At 37.3% G+C, this 16,097-nt stretch overlaps 2 protein-coding genes across 2 annotated transcripts; one reads left to right on the plus strand and one right to left on the minus strand.

Annotated features, from left to right (window-relative positions):
• The first annotated feature begins 1,165 nt into the window (after nt 1-1,165).
• LOC110864866 (protein THYLAKOID FORMATION1, chloroplastic) lies at nt 1,166-4,127 on the plus strand. Its single transcript, XM_022114024.2, has 5 exons — nt 1,166-1,512; nt 1,651-1,918; nt 2,019-2,235; nt 3,553-3,668; nt 3,774-4,127. The coding sequence occupies exons 1-5, from the start codon at nt 1,323-1,325 to the stop codon at nt 3,865-3,867; spliced, it is 885 nt and encodes a 294-aa protein (XP_021969716.1). The 5' UTR covers nt 1,166-1,322; the 3' UTR covers nt 3,868-4,127.
• Nucleotides 4,128-12,651: 8,524 nt separating this feature from the next.
• Nucleotides 12,652-13,425, minus strand: LOC110944454 (putative pentatricopeptide repeat-containing protein At1g12700, mitochondrial). The gene has a single exon (XM_022186118.1). The coding sequence runs from the start codon at nt 13,423-13,425 to the stop codon at nt 12,652-12,654; it is 774 nt and encodes a 257-aa protein (XP_022041810.1).
• Nucleotides 13,426-16,097: the final 2,672 nt, after the last annotated feature.

Raw genomic sequence — 16,097 nt, forward strand, 5'->3', positions numbered from 1 at the left:
GAGTATTTGTATGATAACCGGCCTCTCTCTCTCTCTCTCTCTATATATATATATATATATATATATATATTATTAATGGTTGGGTAGTCTTGGCTAGTCCCCACACCCTTGGGTAGTCCCCAAGAGGATGCTCCTCCTCCCGTGATGACGTGGCGGGTAGTCTCCAAAGAGACTATCCTCCCCATACCCAATGGTCTAAAGCATGAAAAGTAATAAGGGTCTACGAAAAGTGTCAACAATACATGGATAAAAGGCCGTTCAAACTTCAAACTTTGGCCACCTTCTATGGCTTAGGCCTTGCTTTTACACGTGTTGTCTTTTGATTGGTTCTCTCGTGATCCCCCATATATGTTTCGTGAGTTTCTGTGCCGGCTAATTCTCCGGCTCAAATTTCATGTATATTTTATTAATACATTAGGGTTGCAAATGAACCAAACTTTCAGCGAATAGTTTGTGAAACGTTCGGCAGCAAGTTTGTTTGTGTTCGTTCATTTAGTAAATGAACGGATACGAACTAGAAATTTTGTTCGTTTAGTTAAATGAATAACATAAACAAAGGTCATGTTCGTTCATTTATGTTTGTATTCAATAGTTTTTATAAACAAAGGTCATGTTCGTTCATTTATGGTATTCAATGAATAGTGTCTATTTTTTCTTTTATTAATTTTTTATTTTTTCGGGTTTTGTTATTTATACCTTAACTTTCATATGGACACTTATAGCCCCTCAACATTTCAAAAACTTTCTAAAATGTCATTTTTACTCCCTGGAGTTTACATGCTTATTTTACGTACGCGTCGGTATAATACAAATTGGTTTACGTTTCGACGCAGTTTTTTCTTGAGTTCCGTCAAGTCAAATAGAATATGTTTTCTTCCTTATTTTTATGTATGTCTCCAATTAATTACTCGGTGTTATAAGTTCATGTATTTATTCTATCATTTTCTTCGGTTTTAATCCTCATTTAATTAGCACAATTTTACGCACTCACCCCAAACACAGGGGCTTAACACTATTCCTGGTTAAGACTCGTTTATGGCCCTCTTAAATAACAGCTTGGTATTTCCTTCATTGACCCAGTAAAAATTCAAAGAATTTAATTTTAAAAAAGGCCAGGTCAGCATCCCTACGTGTATAACATCTACTGGCTACAAACACAATAATGGATAACAGATAAGCCTCACAATTTCAACCTCACTTCACCTCTTCTTCCCCCTTTCCCCAATCTCTCTGCAACTCCAATTCACAATGGCTTCCTTATGAAACCAAATCAATCATACCACCATTAAACCCTAATCCCAATCTCACATTTCACCTAAATCATGGCCACTGTTGCTTCACTTTCTTTCAGCACCCTCACTCAATCTTCATCCGAACGCAAAACACCCATACCATCTCTTCTCTCCGATTCCTCAACCTTTAAGCTTCGCACAAACTTCTATTTTCATCCAATAACCTTCCGCTCATATTCCCCTTCTCGCTTCATTGTCCGCTGCATGTCCACCCTAACAGGCAAGATTTTTTTTTTTTTTTTTTTTTTTTTTTTTTTTTTTTTATGGGCTGTATGAGTTATATTGGCATCTGGGTTTTCTTCAGATCCACCGCTAGTTGCATAGTTTATCTGATTTTGTTTTTACTTTTTTTTTTCAGAGCCACCACCGGTTGCAGAGACAAAGTTGAAGTTTCTGAATGCTTACAAGCGGCCAATACCGAGTATCTACAACACGGTGCTGCAAGAACTGATTGTGCAGCAACATCTAATGAGGTACAAGAAGACTTACCGGTATGATGCTGTATTCGCTTTGGGGTTTGTTACTGTTTATGATCAGCTTATGGAAGGTTACCCGAGTGATGAGGACCGAGAAGCCATCTTTCAAGCGTATGTTAACGCACTAAATGAGGACCCACAACAGTACAGGTCTATAACTAAATCTGCACCAAGTTTTGGTTTGTTTTATGTTGCATTGTTTCGAATTAAAGTCGAATGAGCATTGATCAATGTGTTGTGTGAATGGCAGGGCGGATGCACAGAAACTGGAGGCATGGGCGCGCGCTCAAGATGCGAATTCGTTGGTTGATTTTGGGTCGAAAACGGGAGAATGTGAGGATATTTTGAAGGATATTGCTGAGAGAGCAGGGGGGAGTGGGAGTTTTAGTTACAGTAGGTTCTTTGCTGTTGGTTTGTTTCGTCTTTTAGAGTTGGCGAATGCAACAGAACCCACCATTTTGGAGAAGGTAATATACACTCTTACCAATAACTGTATGTCCTGTTTTTCATTGGAAGTTGATTCTTCTGTAGTACTTGTGAAAACGGATAGAAAAGGGCATAATTGCGTGTTAAGACGCAAGGCAAATTTGGTAGATGTGCAGGAAACTTGTTTATGGTAGATGCGTTTTGATTATGGTGTCATGGTCTACTTGAAAACACGGTGACCGTTTAAGTGATACCAGTCGCTATGAGAAGAAACATGTTAATACTCGTAAGTTGCAGACATTAAGGGGCTGTTTGGCAGCCATTCAGAGGCTACCTTTGAATTAGTCATCATTAAGTGTGTTTGTTTCACTAGAAGGTAGAAGGACACCTCTGAATCAGGCAGGCATCAAGCCTCTTATCCATTAAGTTTCGAAATGATGCTTAATGAAAATTTTACCCCTTTGTCCCTTCACGGCTTCACCTGTGTTCATAGCCCTCACAGGCAGTGGCGAAGCTTGAAATTTTTTACGTGGGGGTCGAAAACGTATATACCCAAAAATTTCAATAGAACCGGGGGGTCGAAAACATATATACCCAAAAATTTCTATACGAAAACCATATATATAACACTACTGGCCGAAAAGTTCGGGGGGTCGGGCGCCCCTCCCGGCCCCTTCAAAGCATCGCCCCTGCTCACAGGACCACTTAGCACCACCTCCTCGACCCACCACCACATCGCCATACTTACTTGCTCTGAGGCCCTTACCCGGTCAGACCTCTTACTGGCTCAATACTTTTACTGGCGCAAAGGTTGCCAAACAACAAACATTAACACTTGACTTTTCTCACAAGCCTTTTATAAAATTCCCACAATAATCCACAACTTCTGTTTTGTACAAATTAACTTAAAAGTATCTTCTCTTTAATGCTCAAACTGAATGGAATTAATATCTATTCTATGTCGACACTTCCAATTATCAGCCCACCTTAAGGTTGCCCTCATATAGGCTTGGAAAAGCCAAATAATTGTTCTTTATGTGTCCTAATTATCTTCCACATTAGAAACAAACGTCTTGTGTATTGTTAACAAAATTCGAAGTGAACATAGTCACATGTTTTGTGAGCAAGGTAATATTCTAGAATCTACGATTCTTGTATTTAAGTTTTTATCGACACTTGAATCTCGATGGGGTGTTATGGCGTTATGGTCATGTCCTCACAAAACATATATACCACATTCATTTTGACAACATTAGACATTAGTATTATCATACATAACCCCCCCCCCCCCCCCCCCCCCCATTTTAAACACGCAAGGCCAAGAATTCTATGTTTATGACTTGCTTTTGGGATTCCAGCTTTGCACAGCACTCAACATCAACAAAAAGAGTGTCGATAGGGACCTTGATGTTTATCGCAATCTGCTCTCGAAGCTTGTTCAAGCCAAGGAACTATTAAAAGAATATGTCGAGAGGTACTTGCTTCACTTTATAAAACCATGAAACTGTTTATTTTCCATGATATAGAAGACACTTTAATTAATGAGAATTGAGTCGTATATTTTGTTTCGTGTATTCAGGGAGAAAAAGAAGCGAGAAGAAAGATCCGAACCTCAAAAGGCTAATGAAGCGGTAAAAAACTTCTTAGCTGAAAACCTATACGCCAGCAAGTAGCTGATAAATCATTTAAAAGCATTGTTCAGGGTAAATCGAGCCATTATATTATACACTTTTTTACTGTTATGTTTCTTGATATATTTTATTTTCTTGTTAAAATAGACGGTAAGCAATCATCATACAGATTCTAACACGTATCTAGTGTGCATCTTCATTTGTATGCCAATGATTGCTCACCCTCTTACTCAAATTTATTTGTTATCTTTTGATAAGAGTTTTATTGTCCATTCTAGAGATCCATTTTCTAAAGTCTTAAATGCAATGTCCTTGCTATATAACACACTTGTTTGGTAAGCGTATTTTTAACGGTTTATGTGTCCTATTGGTCACCATCGACTTCTCCGGCCTTTGCAAAAACCATCGTTAACGTTACCTTCGGTGCAACAAAGAACTGCTATCACTACCACCCCCAACAAGCAAAGATACATGCTTTTTTTTCGTTACGCCCGCTTGCGGTATGCGCATATAATGTATATATGTGTGGGCCATGGGGGGTGGGGGGGGGGAAGTGAAAGTGCACTAATTTTAACGTTATTTTACTAATTTCGTGAAAATAACGTTAAAAGCTGAGGACGGTTAATCATATATCATGTGGTGGCGTTGATAGCTAAAAGACAAAAGGATGCATGCACTAATCGGTCTTTGTCCCGATTGCTTGCTGAGTGTTATGTGCCTTATGTCCAAGGCTTGATGCAAAACTACTATCGAGCTGGGGGTCTCACTGGAAGTAGCCTCTCTTTTCCTACGGGACAGAGGTAAGACTGTCTACATCTTACCCTTCTCAGACCCTACCTTTGCTTTGCTATTGGTGGGATTTATTGAGTATGATGATGATGATGATGATGTGTTGGGGGTTCGTTGATAACGTTTTTGTTCACAAATCCATTTGAATGTGTTTGCTAGCGATGTGAGTTGTTTTCATTTAGGCATGTGATGGTGGTATGGCTTCTACGTTGATAGAAATGGGATAGGCAATCGTAGGTTCGGTAGGAGGGTTACGTTGTCTTGTTGAAGGTTACATTGCATAAGATAAAGAAAAGTGGAAAAGTGGTGTAGGACGCGTGAAAAACATGGTCCCTTAAAACATATTTGGTGCCATTACGCATGTTCTTCCAGCCTTGTAGCGCAGAATTTTTCTTCTTCCGCCTTTTTGTAGTCATCCATCCATGTGTTGGTTAAAGTGATCCATGTGTTTTTTAAGCTAACATTTGATGGTGCTTAGTTGGTTTTAGTCCCTAGTTTTGTTAGATCCATTATTTATAATATCCTTAGTTTAGTATGTAGCCTTTTGGTGCTCACTTTGTAACATATCAGATATCACTTGATATATAAAGCTTGTCGTAAATCAATCAAATATTTCTGCAGAATAATATTTCACATAGGTTTTTTTTCTTTCTTTCTTCGGTGTGGTGTTGGTGGAAAAAAATATTTATTACCATACTTAGCAACCCCACACCACTAACTAATAAATAAGATTGTGCCACCTCATTTAACACAATTCAACCCAAATAGGAAGGGTACTAGCTTAAGCAACCACCTACTATCTAATAATATTGTGACACCTCAACCCACTCTCCACTCCCCTAACTCGCTCCGGGTTGTACTTTATAGCACTCACAAAACTTACTCTCTCAACTTGCCAAGCGTGCGGCCATTTACCGCCAACCCTGTTGGGGAGTTTTATGAAACCGGATGATCAGAGAGGCGTGTATTCACTAAAACTTTGTATGTCTTATGCTTTAATGTTGCACCGGTTAGTTCAAAGATAGACAACGATGATTGGGTTATAGCTGACAATATAGGCTTGCCGTATAGGACAATAAAGAGCTACCATGTAGTCAACATTACGACAACATTAGCAACCTCACGATATTCAACTTCAACACTAGAGTGAGAGATAATAGCTTCGAAGAACAAAATATAAATACATCTCCTAAAAACACACAAAACCTAAAATGGACTAATATGTATCTAAACAAACTCTCCAATCATCGTCTGAGTATGCTATGAAATGAGACGTGGATGGCACATATAGTCACAAATCTAGATAAAAAAACCGGTTTCAAACTGACTCGACCCGGCAATTTGGACACCAATTTGTTAACTCGATCTATAAAACCGGTTAACAAACCGTTACGTTTGTAAAAATCTCTGTTTAAACCGGGAAAGACTGGTGTTTTTTTAATCCCAACTCGGTTTAAAAAAGAACCAGTTTTTTAGGAACCGTTTTTTTTTGCCCAAAAAATATAAAAAAGAAGTGGTCCGGTTAGAAAAACGATTTGTCATGTCTAGTTTTATCTGTACTGTTTTTTTGGAAAAAGAATGTTCTTTATTTGAAGTATCAGCAACCCATAGAAAATGATGAAAAGCCCAAGTCACTCAGGACACTTTGAACCGAGAGAAGTGAGAATGCGACATAACATATCACTAACGGAGCCGGTAAGAATAATACATAAAAAAGAGAAAACGTTGTATCGTCGTTATTTCAAAAAATAATCAAGAAAAGAGATTGCTTAAGACCATATAGGCCTTTCTAAAGGCGAAAAACATAACAAGGGTTATGTAAATGTCTCATCACAATTATACATGTTGGAGAAATTCGAAATTGCTTGGATAAATCTGAAGTCGTGTAATCACTTTCAGATCAAACAATTGGAGTGGCTACCAATCTTTGATGGGATAAAATCAGATTTGATTCTAGATTTCTGTATGAGAATTTGGTTGAGAGAATTTTTAGGGATTCTGACGAACTGCCAATTCGTCTAGGGTTTGGAAAATTGTTTGAGAGAGCGTATTTACAGTTTTCCATAACTGCCTGCAGTTTTTGTTTTGAACAAAAACACCTTTAGTCCCTCTGCCCCTTGGACCCCGCCAGGGGCTGCCGCCCCTTGGACCCCGCTTCTCTCAGGGGCGCTGCCCACTTGGATCCCCCGTTAGTCCCGATGACATTCAAATAAGCGTGCACTCTTATTTGTATGTCACGCGCAATCTCAAATTACACTAAAATATCCAACAATACATGGCCGTTAGCAACTTAGCATAGCCTTTCAATGAGCAAAAGGCCTATCGAAACATGAAGCTCGTGTTTATACAACATCGATCAAACCATATTAACGCCTAACAATTTTGGGTTGAGAATCCATTTATCGTTATTAATAATATCACCATATGATCCTGTCGATACGAATCCTTTGATTTGGTAAACTTTTATGATCAATATTGTATCAACCCATCTAGAAGACCAAACATTTTCCCACAATGTTTGAAAAATGGCCATTTAACCTTTTTCGAAACAAGTTCGAAAGATTAAGATAAAACCTTAAAATATACTCAAGTGACTTATATTATTATATCATGAATACACATGATCAGTCAATAGTTACAACATAATATCTGTGTTATTATTATAAATCATGTCTCAAGTATGGGGTTGCATATTACTTGCGTATATGAAGATAGTTAACGGTATTGAAAATTTGATAAAAACATCGGCAGTGGCACTTGCGTGGTAGAAGTTCATGAACATACGTGTATGCATGGTGACATCATACGTAGAAAATATATAACACGCAACGTGTATTACTTTAAATAAATAAGCAATCTAGAAAGATTTATGTGAAATTAAAATTGTATGGTTTGACCCCTACAGAACACCTATTGCGTCATTATTCAATTAATCAATTGATATGATCGATCATTATTTATTTTGCACGTCTCATGATATAGAATATGCATTATATTAAGTATTTATTTTGGGGTTTGTATTTTGTAAAAGGCGTAGATACATTTCTGAACGTGGAAAGTTCACTTTCCAATTCAAATATTTTGATAGCACTATACAAAATTCAAACAAATATTTTAGGATTATTGGATTTTAATAATTCTAAGTTTTACCTCTTAATCGATAATCATCTCAACTTAAAAAATTCACTCAAACAATCCCAACTTGTAAGAATTTGACACCCACTGATTCCTTTTTAGGCCATCCGTAGTCATAAAGCCCTTTGTGGGGCGATATGCGACACGTGTCGTGCCATGTCACACAGGGGCTTTATAGGGCGTTATATCACTAGAGCCCGTAGTCATAAAGCCCCTACCCATCAATACCTAATTATTAATTTTCGGTTTTATTAATTAATTATAAAAACACTAACTAATTTTTGATTGGTCCAAACTTTGAAATCTCCCCCATACTTGACGCTATATATATCACGCTCCACTAATTTTTTTGTCTCATAAAGCCCTTCGTAATGGTGTTTGGGGCTTTATAGGGGCTTTATGTGGGTGCATAACGCCCCACTACACATTGTCTTAACTGGGTTATAACCCAATTAGTTTTTTGCAGGCTTGGATGTTGACGTGGCACACAACTTTAGTATTTGCTGACGTCGACAATAATTTGGCACTCTCATCACCACCACTACCATCAGCCACTACCACCACCGCCATCTATGCCGCCCACCACCACTGCCATTTCCACCAGCACCGCCATCATCTACACCCACCACCACCACCACCACTCCTATCTCCACCACCACAACCACCATCAATCATCGCCATCTCCACCACAACCATCATAGCTGCTAACCACCATTACAACTGCTTTGTATATACTAGTTCTTCTTCCCACCGATCTCAGATTAATCCGTAAACCTGCAACCACTTACTATCGCAAACCTCAACCGCACAACCATTTCCACCACCACCACCATCTTCAACCCTAAACTAATTCCTCAAATCAGGACCAAGAACTATGCGGAGGTCGAACCTAACATCACAAATCAGATGCATCTCCGACTAGATCTGGTATCGATACAGAGTGAAATGGTTTGTGGTGGGTGGAAAATTGCGGTAGTTGGTGGTTGTAGGTTGGGGGGTTTCTAGGGTGGAGGTTTACGGTTGAGATGGTTGAAGGTTGGGGGTTTACAGTGGAGAGGGTGGTTGTTAGTTGGTGCAATGGTGGTAGGTGGTGATCGGATGGGGTTAAAGATGGTGGTTGTGCGGTGTAAGGTGGTTGGTTGTGGTAGTGGTGAGGTGGTGGTTATGGTGGCAGTGAGGTGGTGGTGAAGATGGTGATTGTGTGTGAGTGTGTGTATATATAAAATTAAAACATTATATTTCTTTTCATATCAGTATCGACGTCATCATCCACGTAATGAACCAACTCATTTTTTACACATCAGCGTTCACGTCATCAGAAACTAACCCAGTTATAAAAGGATCGATGAGAGCCAAATTCTTGAAAGTTGGGATTGTTGGAGAGAATTTTTTAAGTTGGGATTATTATCGGCCAACATGTGAAACTTAGGATTATTAAAATTCTATAACCCAATATTTTAAGGAAAAAAACGAATATGCAATTTTTAAAAGTTAGAGAAAAAATATGTACCAAAAACGTGCAATGACTAGTGCTTTATAGTTGGGTGACCCATTATAACGATTTGCTCAAACAATACAATTCTACGTGAAAAAGCATATTTGTTGGCGGTTAAAATGGATAATAGTTGTTTAGTTACCATCAACAGTAATTTCTATCAGCATGAAATCATTTAGTGAGAAATCTTTCACCGTTAACGATTGGGTATCCAGTACTAACTAATTGTTGTGGTAAACACTTATTGTTGATAACCCAAAGTTGCTATGATCACAATTGTTGTTGACAATTCAAGCTATTGTTAGTTGTATATGTATATTTATTCTTATTTCCCTTAAGGGTGTTTCAAGGATTGAATCCTTTGTATTCATTTAAATACATAAAGATAATATACACATAAGTTGTACACATTCAAACATGCTTACTTTACACTATAGAAGTTCCTTAGATGAACTTTAACCCCATCCCAATTTACAACTTCTTCAATAAGTCCTTTGCTAACCATTTGGTTAGATGATCAGCTACACTTCGTCATGTGTTACCAAATAGAAAGTACGGAAATTGGAGGGGAAAACAGAAGTTTGGGGTGGTAAATGATGTGTCACACCCCTAATTTTTCCACGTGTCACCGGTGGGCCCGGTGGAGGAGTATCGTGACGTAATTGATATCATCATAGTCAAACAACACAAATTATAATGCACAGCGGAAGCAAAAATATAGATTTATTCCAACCAAATAATTATTGTAATATTTAAGTATCACAATGTAGTTGAAATAGATCCACAGGCGGATCAAAATAAAAAGGAGAATTGTTCAAAAGATTCATTGCATCCAAGCTTGCGAGACTTTAACGATGCTAAGGAGGGGTCAGCCTATTACGTGTAGAACCTGCACTTAATCTTTTTGAGGAAAATACGTCAGTTTACACTGGTAAATACAATTTAACAGACTCATTTTGAAAAGGTTTTAAAAATTGATTTGAATGCACATGGCACAAAAACTTTTTATAATAATTAATCAAGTTTAAACTTGTAAAAGAATTACATGTTTGTTATGCGTTTAGTCGCCCGGTTCGTGCCGGGTTTAAGATTAATAGACACACCACATAGTATAAACCGCGGCGGGAAACCAACGGTTATACCTTAATAAATATGGACACATTGTCGGGTGTACGCCTACACCCGCGTGTCAAGGTCATGGCCATTTCCTGAATGATGCCAAGGATATCCGGGACATGGTCATTAAACTCCCAAAGGCGTAAAACAAACAAAACAAATTTTCAAATGGGTCATCTTGATAATACTTAACCACTAATCGATTAAGGTCAAATGCCCGACCAAGCGGTATTTTATATACCGTGCCCCAAGCCCGTATAAGGGAAAATAAGTTAAAAGTATTTACCTTTGCAAGTATAATTCACAATAAGCAAGTGCACGTATCTTTTACTGGATCTCCTATTCTGGAACGAAGGTTCATAATAACCTATTAGAATCCTAACGGGTCTTTAAATTAGCCTAAGCTTAGACCGGTTAGTTTCAAGAATGAATACGGTTTGATCGCATGGAAGGCGGAAACCGGTTTAGAATGTGGTTTTTGACCCGAAAAGCTTGCATGCTTGTTTAATATGGGCAACTTAAACACATTCTGGATTTTGAGACAAAAATGATATGGTTTGACCCGTTTCGGCTAATATGTGTAAACTAGTTACATAAGCCGATCCGAACACGAAAGTGCGTAACGAGTAACCATAATAATTACATACAAGTTCCCTGAGTTAATATGCACTAAATATGTTGTGATATTAGTAAGATATGTCCTATTATGCCCAAAGTGGTTTTTAACTCAAACTATGCCCCGAAATGGTATTTTAGTCATTTTAAAGGGTATAAAAGAGTTAAACTAGTAACCTGAGTTACATATCTGAATAAATCAGTAATTATACTTAATTTATTATGTTATAACATTAGGTTATCATATGTATGTGAATTTTATTAATTATAACCATCCTATGCACCGAAAGGGCATTTTGGTAATTTCACATAAGCCTAAAAGGTCAAAACTGGAAACCTGAGTTTAAAACTTTAGTTTACTGTTATAATATAAAATTTTACTGAATGTATCAGTAGGTACCAACCCTAATACATATAAACTAGTTTTGATACATACTATGTCGTAAAAATGCCTAAAAAGGCGATTTGGAGCCATTTCCGGGTTTTGAAAGAAAAACTGATATTTTTATAATTCCAGAAGGCTCAAAATAATATATTTAATATAATAGATCAGTAGAAAAAGGTTTGAGGTCAAAAGGATTTATAAAACTCATTTTATAGCCCAAAAGGGCAAAACCGGCAATAACCGAATTAAGCTTAAAACTCTAAGTTATGCTTAGCCTAAAAATAAATAAAAATCTCTAAAAATCCCAAAATATTATTATATATCAGAGGGTATAAAGTTTGATATTAAAATTTGGGTTTAGATAGGCTATATGCTAATTAGGCTAATTAATTATTAAGAAAGCTTCTAATTACGCTAATGAGCATAACTCTTAATCTAGACCTCAAACTGATGTCAAATTTTGGGTACAAGTTTATAATTCAGTAACTAAGATGTCTACTCTTTTACATTTTCAAAAATCATATTTTAAGGTCATTTGGGCATAATGGTCAACATATGAGCATTTAACGGAAACTTGCATAATAGTTAGACAACTAGTGAACCAAGCCGTATAAACACAGAGGGTTATACTAACATGTAACTAGGTCCAAAAGAAGCTCTAAGGCAATCCTAAACTTGGCTTAAACGGGTCAGAACTGAAAGTCAAAGCGAAAGTCAAACTATGCGACTTTCGGTTCCAAACACCGTCTAAACTGAAAATTGTCGAGTTTGAACATGTTTAGACATGTTCTTACATTAATTACCAAGTTATATTAGTGATCAAACAGGTTGCATATATCCTACATTGCTAATTATGCATTAATATTGAATTAAGCGTTCTGTTGACTTTTTAAAGGAAGCTTTGACTCGACAATTTGCATAGTTAGAGTGGGAATCTGGAGATACCCTTTTAAGGGTTTGATACCCACATAATTACCTACTTATAGGTATTTTTAATTCGAGATTTGACTGAGTAATTATTGACTAATCTCGAAGTCAAACCTTAATTACGATGGTTTGACTTTTAGCTAATTAACTAAGCTAAAATGAATTAAAGAGGATTAGGAACACGAGTTAAATGCTTGGTTGGTCCCTGTGGTTTTCAAAAATTGCAGACTTGGTCCCAGTGGTTTACTAATTACACGCGTGGTCCCAAAACTTGTCAAAAATGCACTCGGTTGGTCCCTAGCCCTAACATCAGTTAAATTTCTCAGTTAAGTCCATGTTAAATGACCAAAATACCCTTGCCTAACTATAAAAGGCCATGAATCAAAGAGTTGTATGTGATGACATCTGGTAGAATGAGTTTGTGAAATACCATTTCTTTGAAAAGGTTGAAAGCATCATCTATCATTTTGTCCTTGCAAAGACTATCAACGATGGTATTATATGCAACAACATCAGGCTTACAGCCTCTTTCATCCATTAGCCTAAGCAAACCAGTGGCGATATCATTATAGCCAAACTTGCAAAGCCCTTTAATCATATAACACAGTTTCTGTTTAATGAGCTTCTTGAACAATATCTCAGCCTCAAGAATCCTATCTTCTAGCACCAGTCCATCTAAGAGTGTATTAAACGTGCAGACTTCAGGTACAACAGCTCGCCTGAAGCAACAGCCCAGAAGTGCAAAACCGTCCTTGGTGCGAAACAAGCTACAACAACACTTGATGGCAATATTGATAGAATATGCATCAACAGGAACTCCAATGAGAGACATTTGTTTGAAAAGGTGGAGACAAGAAGAAAAATGTTTCATTTTGGTAAGAGCATTCAACAGTTGATTAAACTTAATAACAGATGGCAAGGGTTGTCTCTGTGTCATTTCATCGAACAGGTAGAGGGCATGATCCAAGTTGGTAACTTTTTGATACGGACGATCCCCGTCTGAGAAGGAATTGTGGTGAAGAGAAGCCAAAATTGTGGTGTGAGGACTGAACTTTAAACCTAATTGGGAAGATGAAAGAGGGGTTCTGAAAGAATTGGTGATTGTGAGTTTGATGAAGCCATGAAGACGAGTCATCATCGTCGCTGATTTCCACACAGAGAGACGTCAATTTGATGCTTAAACCTAACACACACAGCACACACTCTGGCTCTTTGCATGCCCTATTTCACTGTCATCCATATTTCTTTTCCTGAAGCACAATTTAAAATCTAAACCTTACCTTTGATTCGCCGTTCATAATGGATTTTGAGAAAAATAGATCAACAACATGTTTGTTTCATTTTTCTCTTTTCTATTTGTATATTTTTTCATGAAATAAGGCTTCAGGGGTGTGTATGTGTGAGAGAAAGAGGAGGACGGTGGTTATGGGGATCCGCCGGAGCAACCTGTTGCCGGAGATCGCCGGAAATCGGGCTCCCTTGACTGGTTCGCATAGAGAGAAGCAGAGGTGAGTGTGTGGTGTGCGTGTTTGGGGTTCAAGGTCTGATGAATGAGAGAGGGTTCACTACCCTTTTATAGTTAGGCAAGGGTATTTTGGTCATTTAACATGGACTTAACTGAGAAATTTAACTGATGTTAGGGCTGGGGACCAACCGAGTGCATTTTTGACAAGTTTTGGGACCACGCGTGTAATTAGTAAACCACTGGAACCAAGTCTGCAATTTTTGAAAACCACAGGGACCAACCAAGCATTTAACTCTTAGGAACACTTACAAGAGTCCTAAGTGGGATTAGGAACCTAAGGGAAATTTAGTTGCTGTCCAGAGAAGCTCCAAGATGCTTGAACAAAAATTGCATGTGAGCAAGTGAAGTGTTCACAACTTCAAGCTCTTATATAGTGAACCTTATTGTTCAAGATCATGCCAAGATAGTCTAGGATGGTATTACAAGATCATCCCAGGTGTCCCTAAGGTGCTATATACTGCCTATCATGCCCCTGATTTCGAAAACCATGATAATAAGGCGGTGCAACAGGCTGAACAGGCAGCTGTCCATTTTCTGCTGTCAGCGACAGGCTTACGGACCGTAAGCCTAAGCTCTTGCGGTCCGTATGCAGCTCTTGCGGACCGTATGCTTAAACGGTTGTGGTCCGTAACCGACCCTTGCTGAAATCGCCCAGATAGGCACTTTACGGACCATAAGCTTAAAGCCATACGGTCCGTAACCGATGGTCAGAAGCCAAAAATTTTGTAAACATCCAAGTTTGACCATGCAACACTACAAGTCCGAATCTCATGCACTTCCTTTCAGTTGTGGGACCATGTAGTCAGTCTTTTGCATGCCTAGCCATGCACTTACACCTTTTGGCACTTTGTGACAATTTAAAGTGACAGAAACTTTAAGAACTCTTACTTGGACATACATCATTTAAATTCAATTTTCTTAATCAAGAATCTAAATTCTTAATTGTAGTAGTAATCATTGTAAAGAACTCATTTTCCATATAAGGATGGGATTTATTTATTTAGGAACAACCGGTTAACATATTAGATGTTTATCATCATGATTTAAGGTCTTGGGATTTATGACTTGAGTCGTTCAGAGGTATTTTAATAACATGACGCCCTTTTTAAATCCTACCATATATCTTTTATTTGATCCGGGTCCCTGACACGTTTGTCTTACATGACACGTATCTTTATTTTATTGGACATGAATTTTCGAGGTGTTACATGATGTCCGCAATTATAAATTGAATGTTAAAAAAATAATTGTGGCAATGACATTCTATAAAAAAATATATGAGAGTTAAATCATACTACTAGTCCAGTAAATAGGTTCTTTTTCTCTTCTTTTATCTATAAAAAATATAAAGTCAAAATGATACCAAGAGTCCACAAGCCTTATGACCTTTTTCACAATAGTTACGACAATCATACAAAAACAATGTATAACACAAGACATTGCAACATATGTTTGCCCGAAAATCAAACAAAACCATTATATTACTTAGAACAAGCTTCTACGTGCAATCGCTGACAAAAAAACAAGTAGGAACATAGAACTTGGGATGTCGATGGTTACGCTTTGGTAACCCAAGACCCATACATGATTATGAACCGTGCCGCATACACCTAGCCCATACTACTTTGGTACACGTTACTTAGTATTTATCAGGTTCACATGTATACCAATGGTTATCACCGTGCATATGGTTAAATATTACTTATTGATGTTTATTACCCAAAATTAATATTATACTAATGGCAAACCCGTAATATTTTCTTAAACTAGTTATCTCACACTCAGTAACATCTAATTACCCATCCCATTTTATTACCCGTAACAAATTTTTCCAGACAGGTTTTTCGTTTGGGTATGGTTTCATTAATTTGCCATCCCAACATCAAACACGAGCAAACATATAACTTCATAATACAAAAAAAAAAAAAAAAACCAATACAAGTCTCGGAACACTAACCACATGAATACATGATCAACAATCGTTACCCAGTAACTAAAAAAATTAAAGTTTTAGACATTTTTTTTCAAAAAATATATAAAAGGAAAGAGATAACGGTTCCGAAAAATTGTCAAAATTTCAAAACTAAGGTTATAAATTATGGGTTAGGATCAAATACAAAGTCTCCTAAAAATAAGAAGTCATAAGAAGGGTTTCAAACGTACTCCGATTGACCTCATTCAAGCGACATTGAAACTTTCTTATTGAACTCTACGATGTGAGATTTTAGGGTTTTTTTTTTTTTTTTTTTTTTTTTTTTTTTTATGTTTAGCTTGTAGATTTTAGA

Source organism: Helianthus annuus, chromosome 6, assembly GCF_002127325.2.
Source record: "Helianthus annuus cultivar XRQ/B chromosome 6, HanXRQr2.0-SUNRISE, whole genome shotgun sequence".
Lineage (NCBI taxonomy): Eukaryota > Viridiplantae > Streptophyta > Magnoliopsida > Asterales > Asteraceae > Helianthus > Helianthus annuus.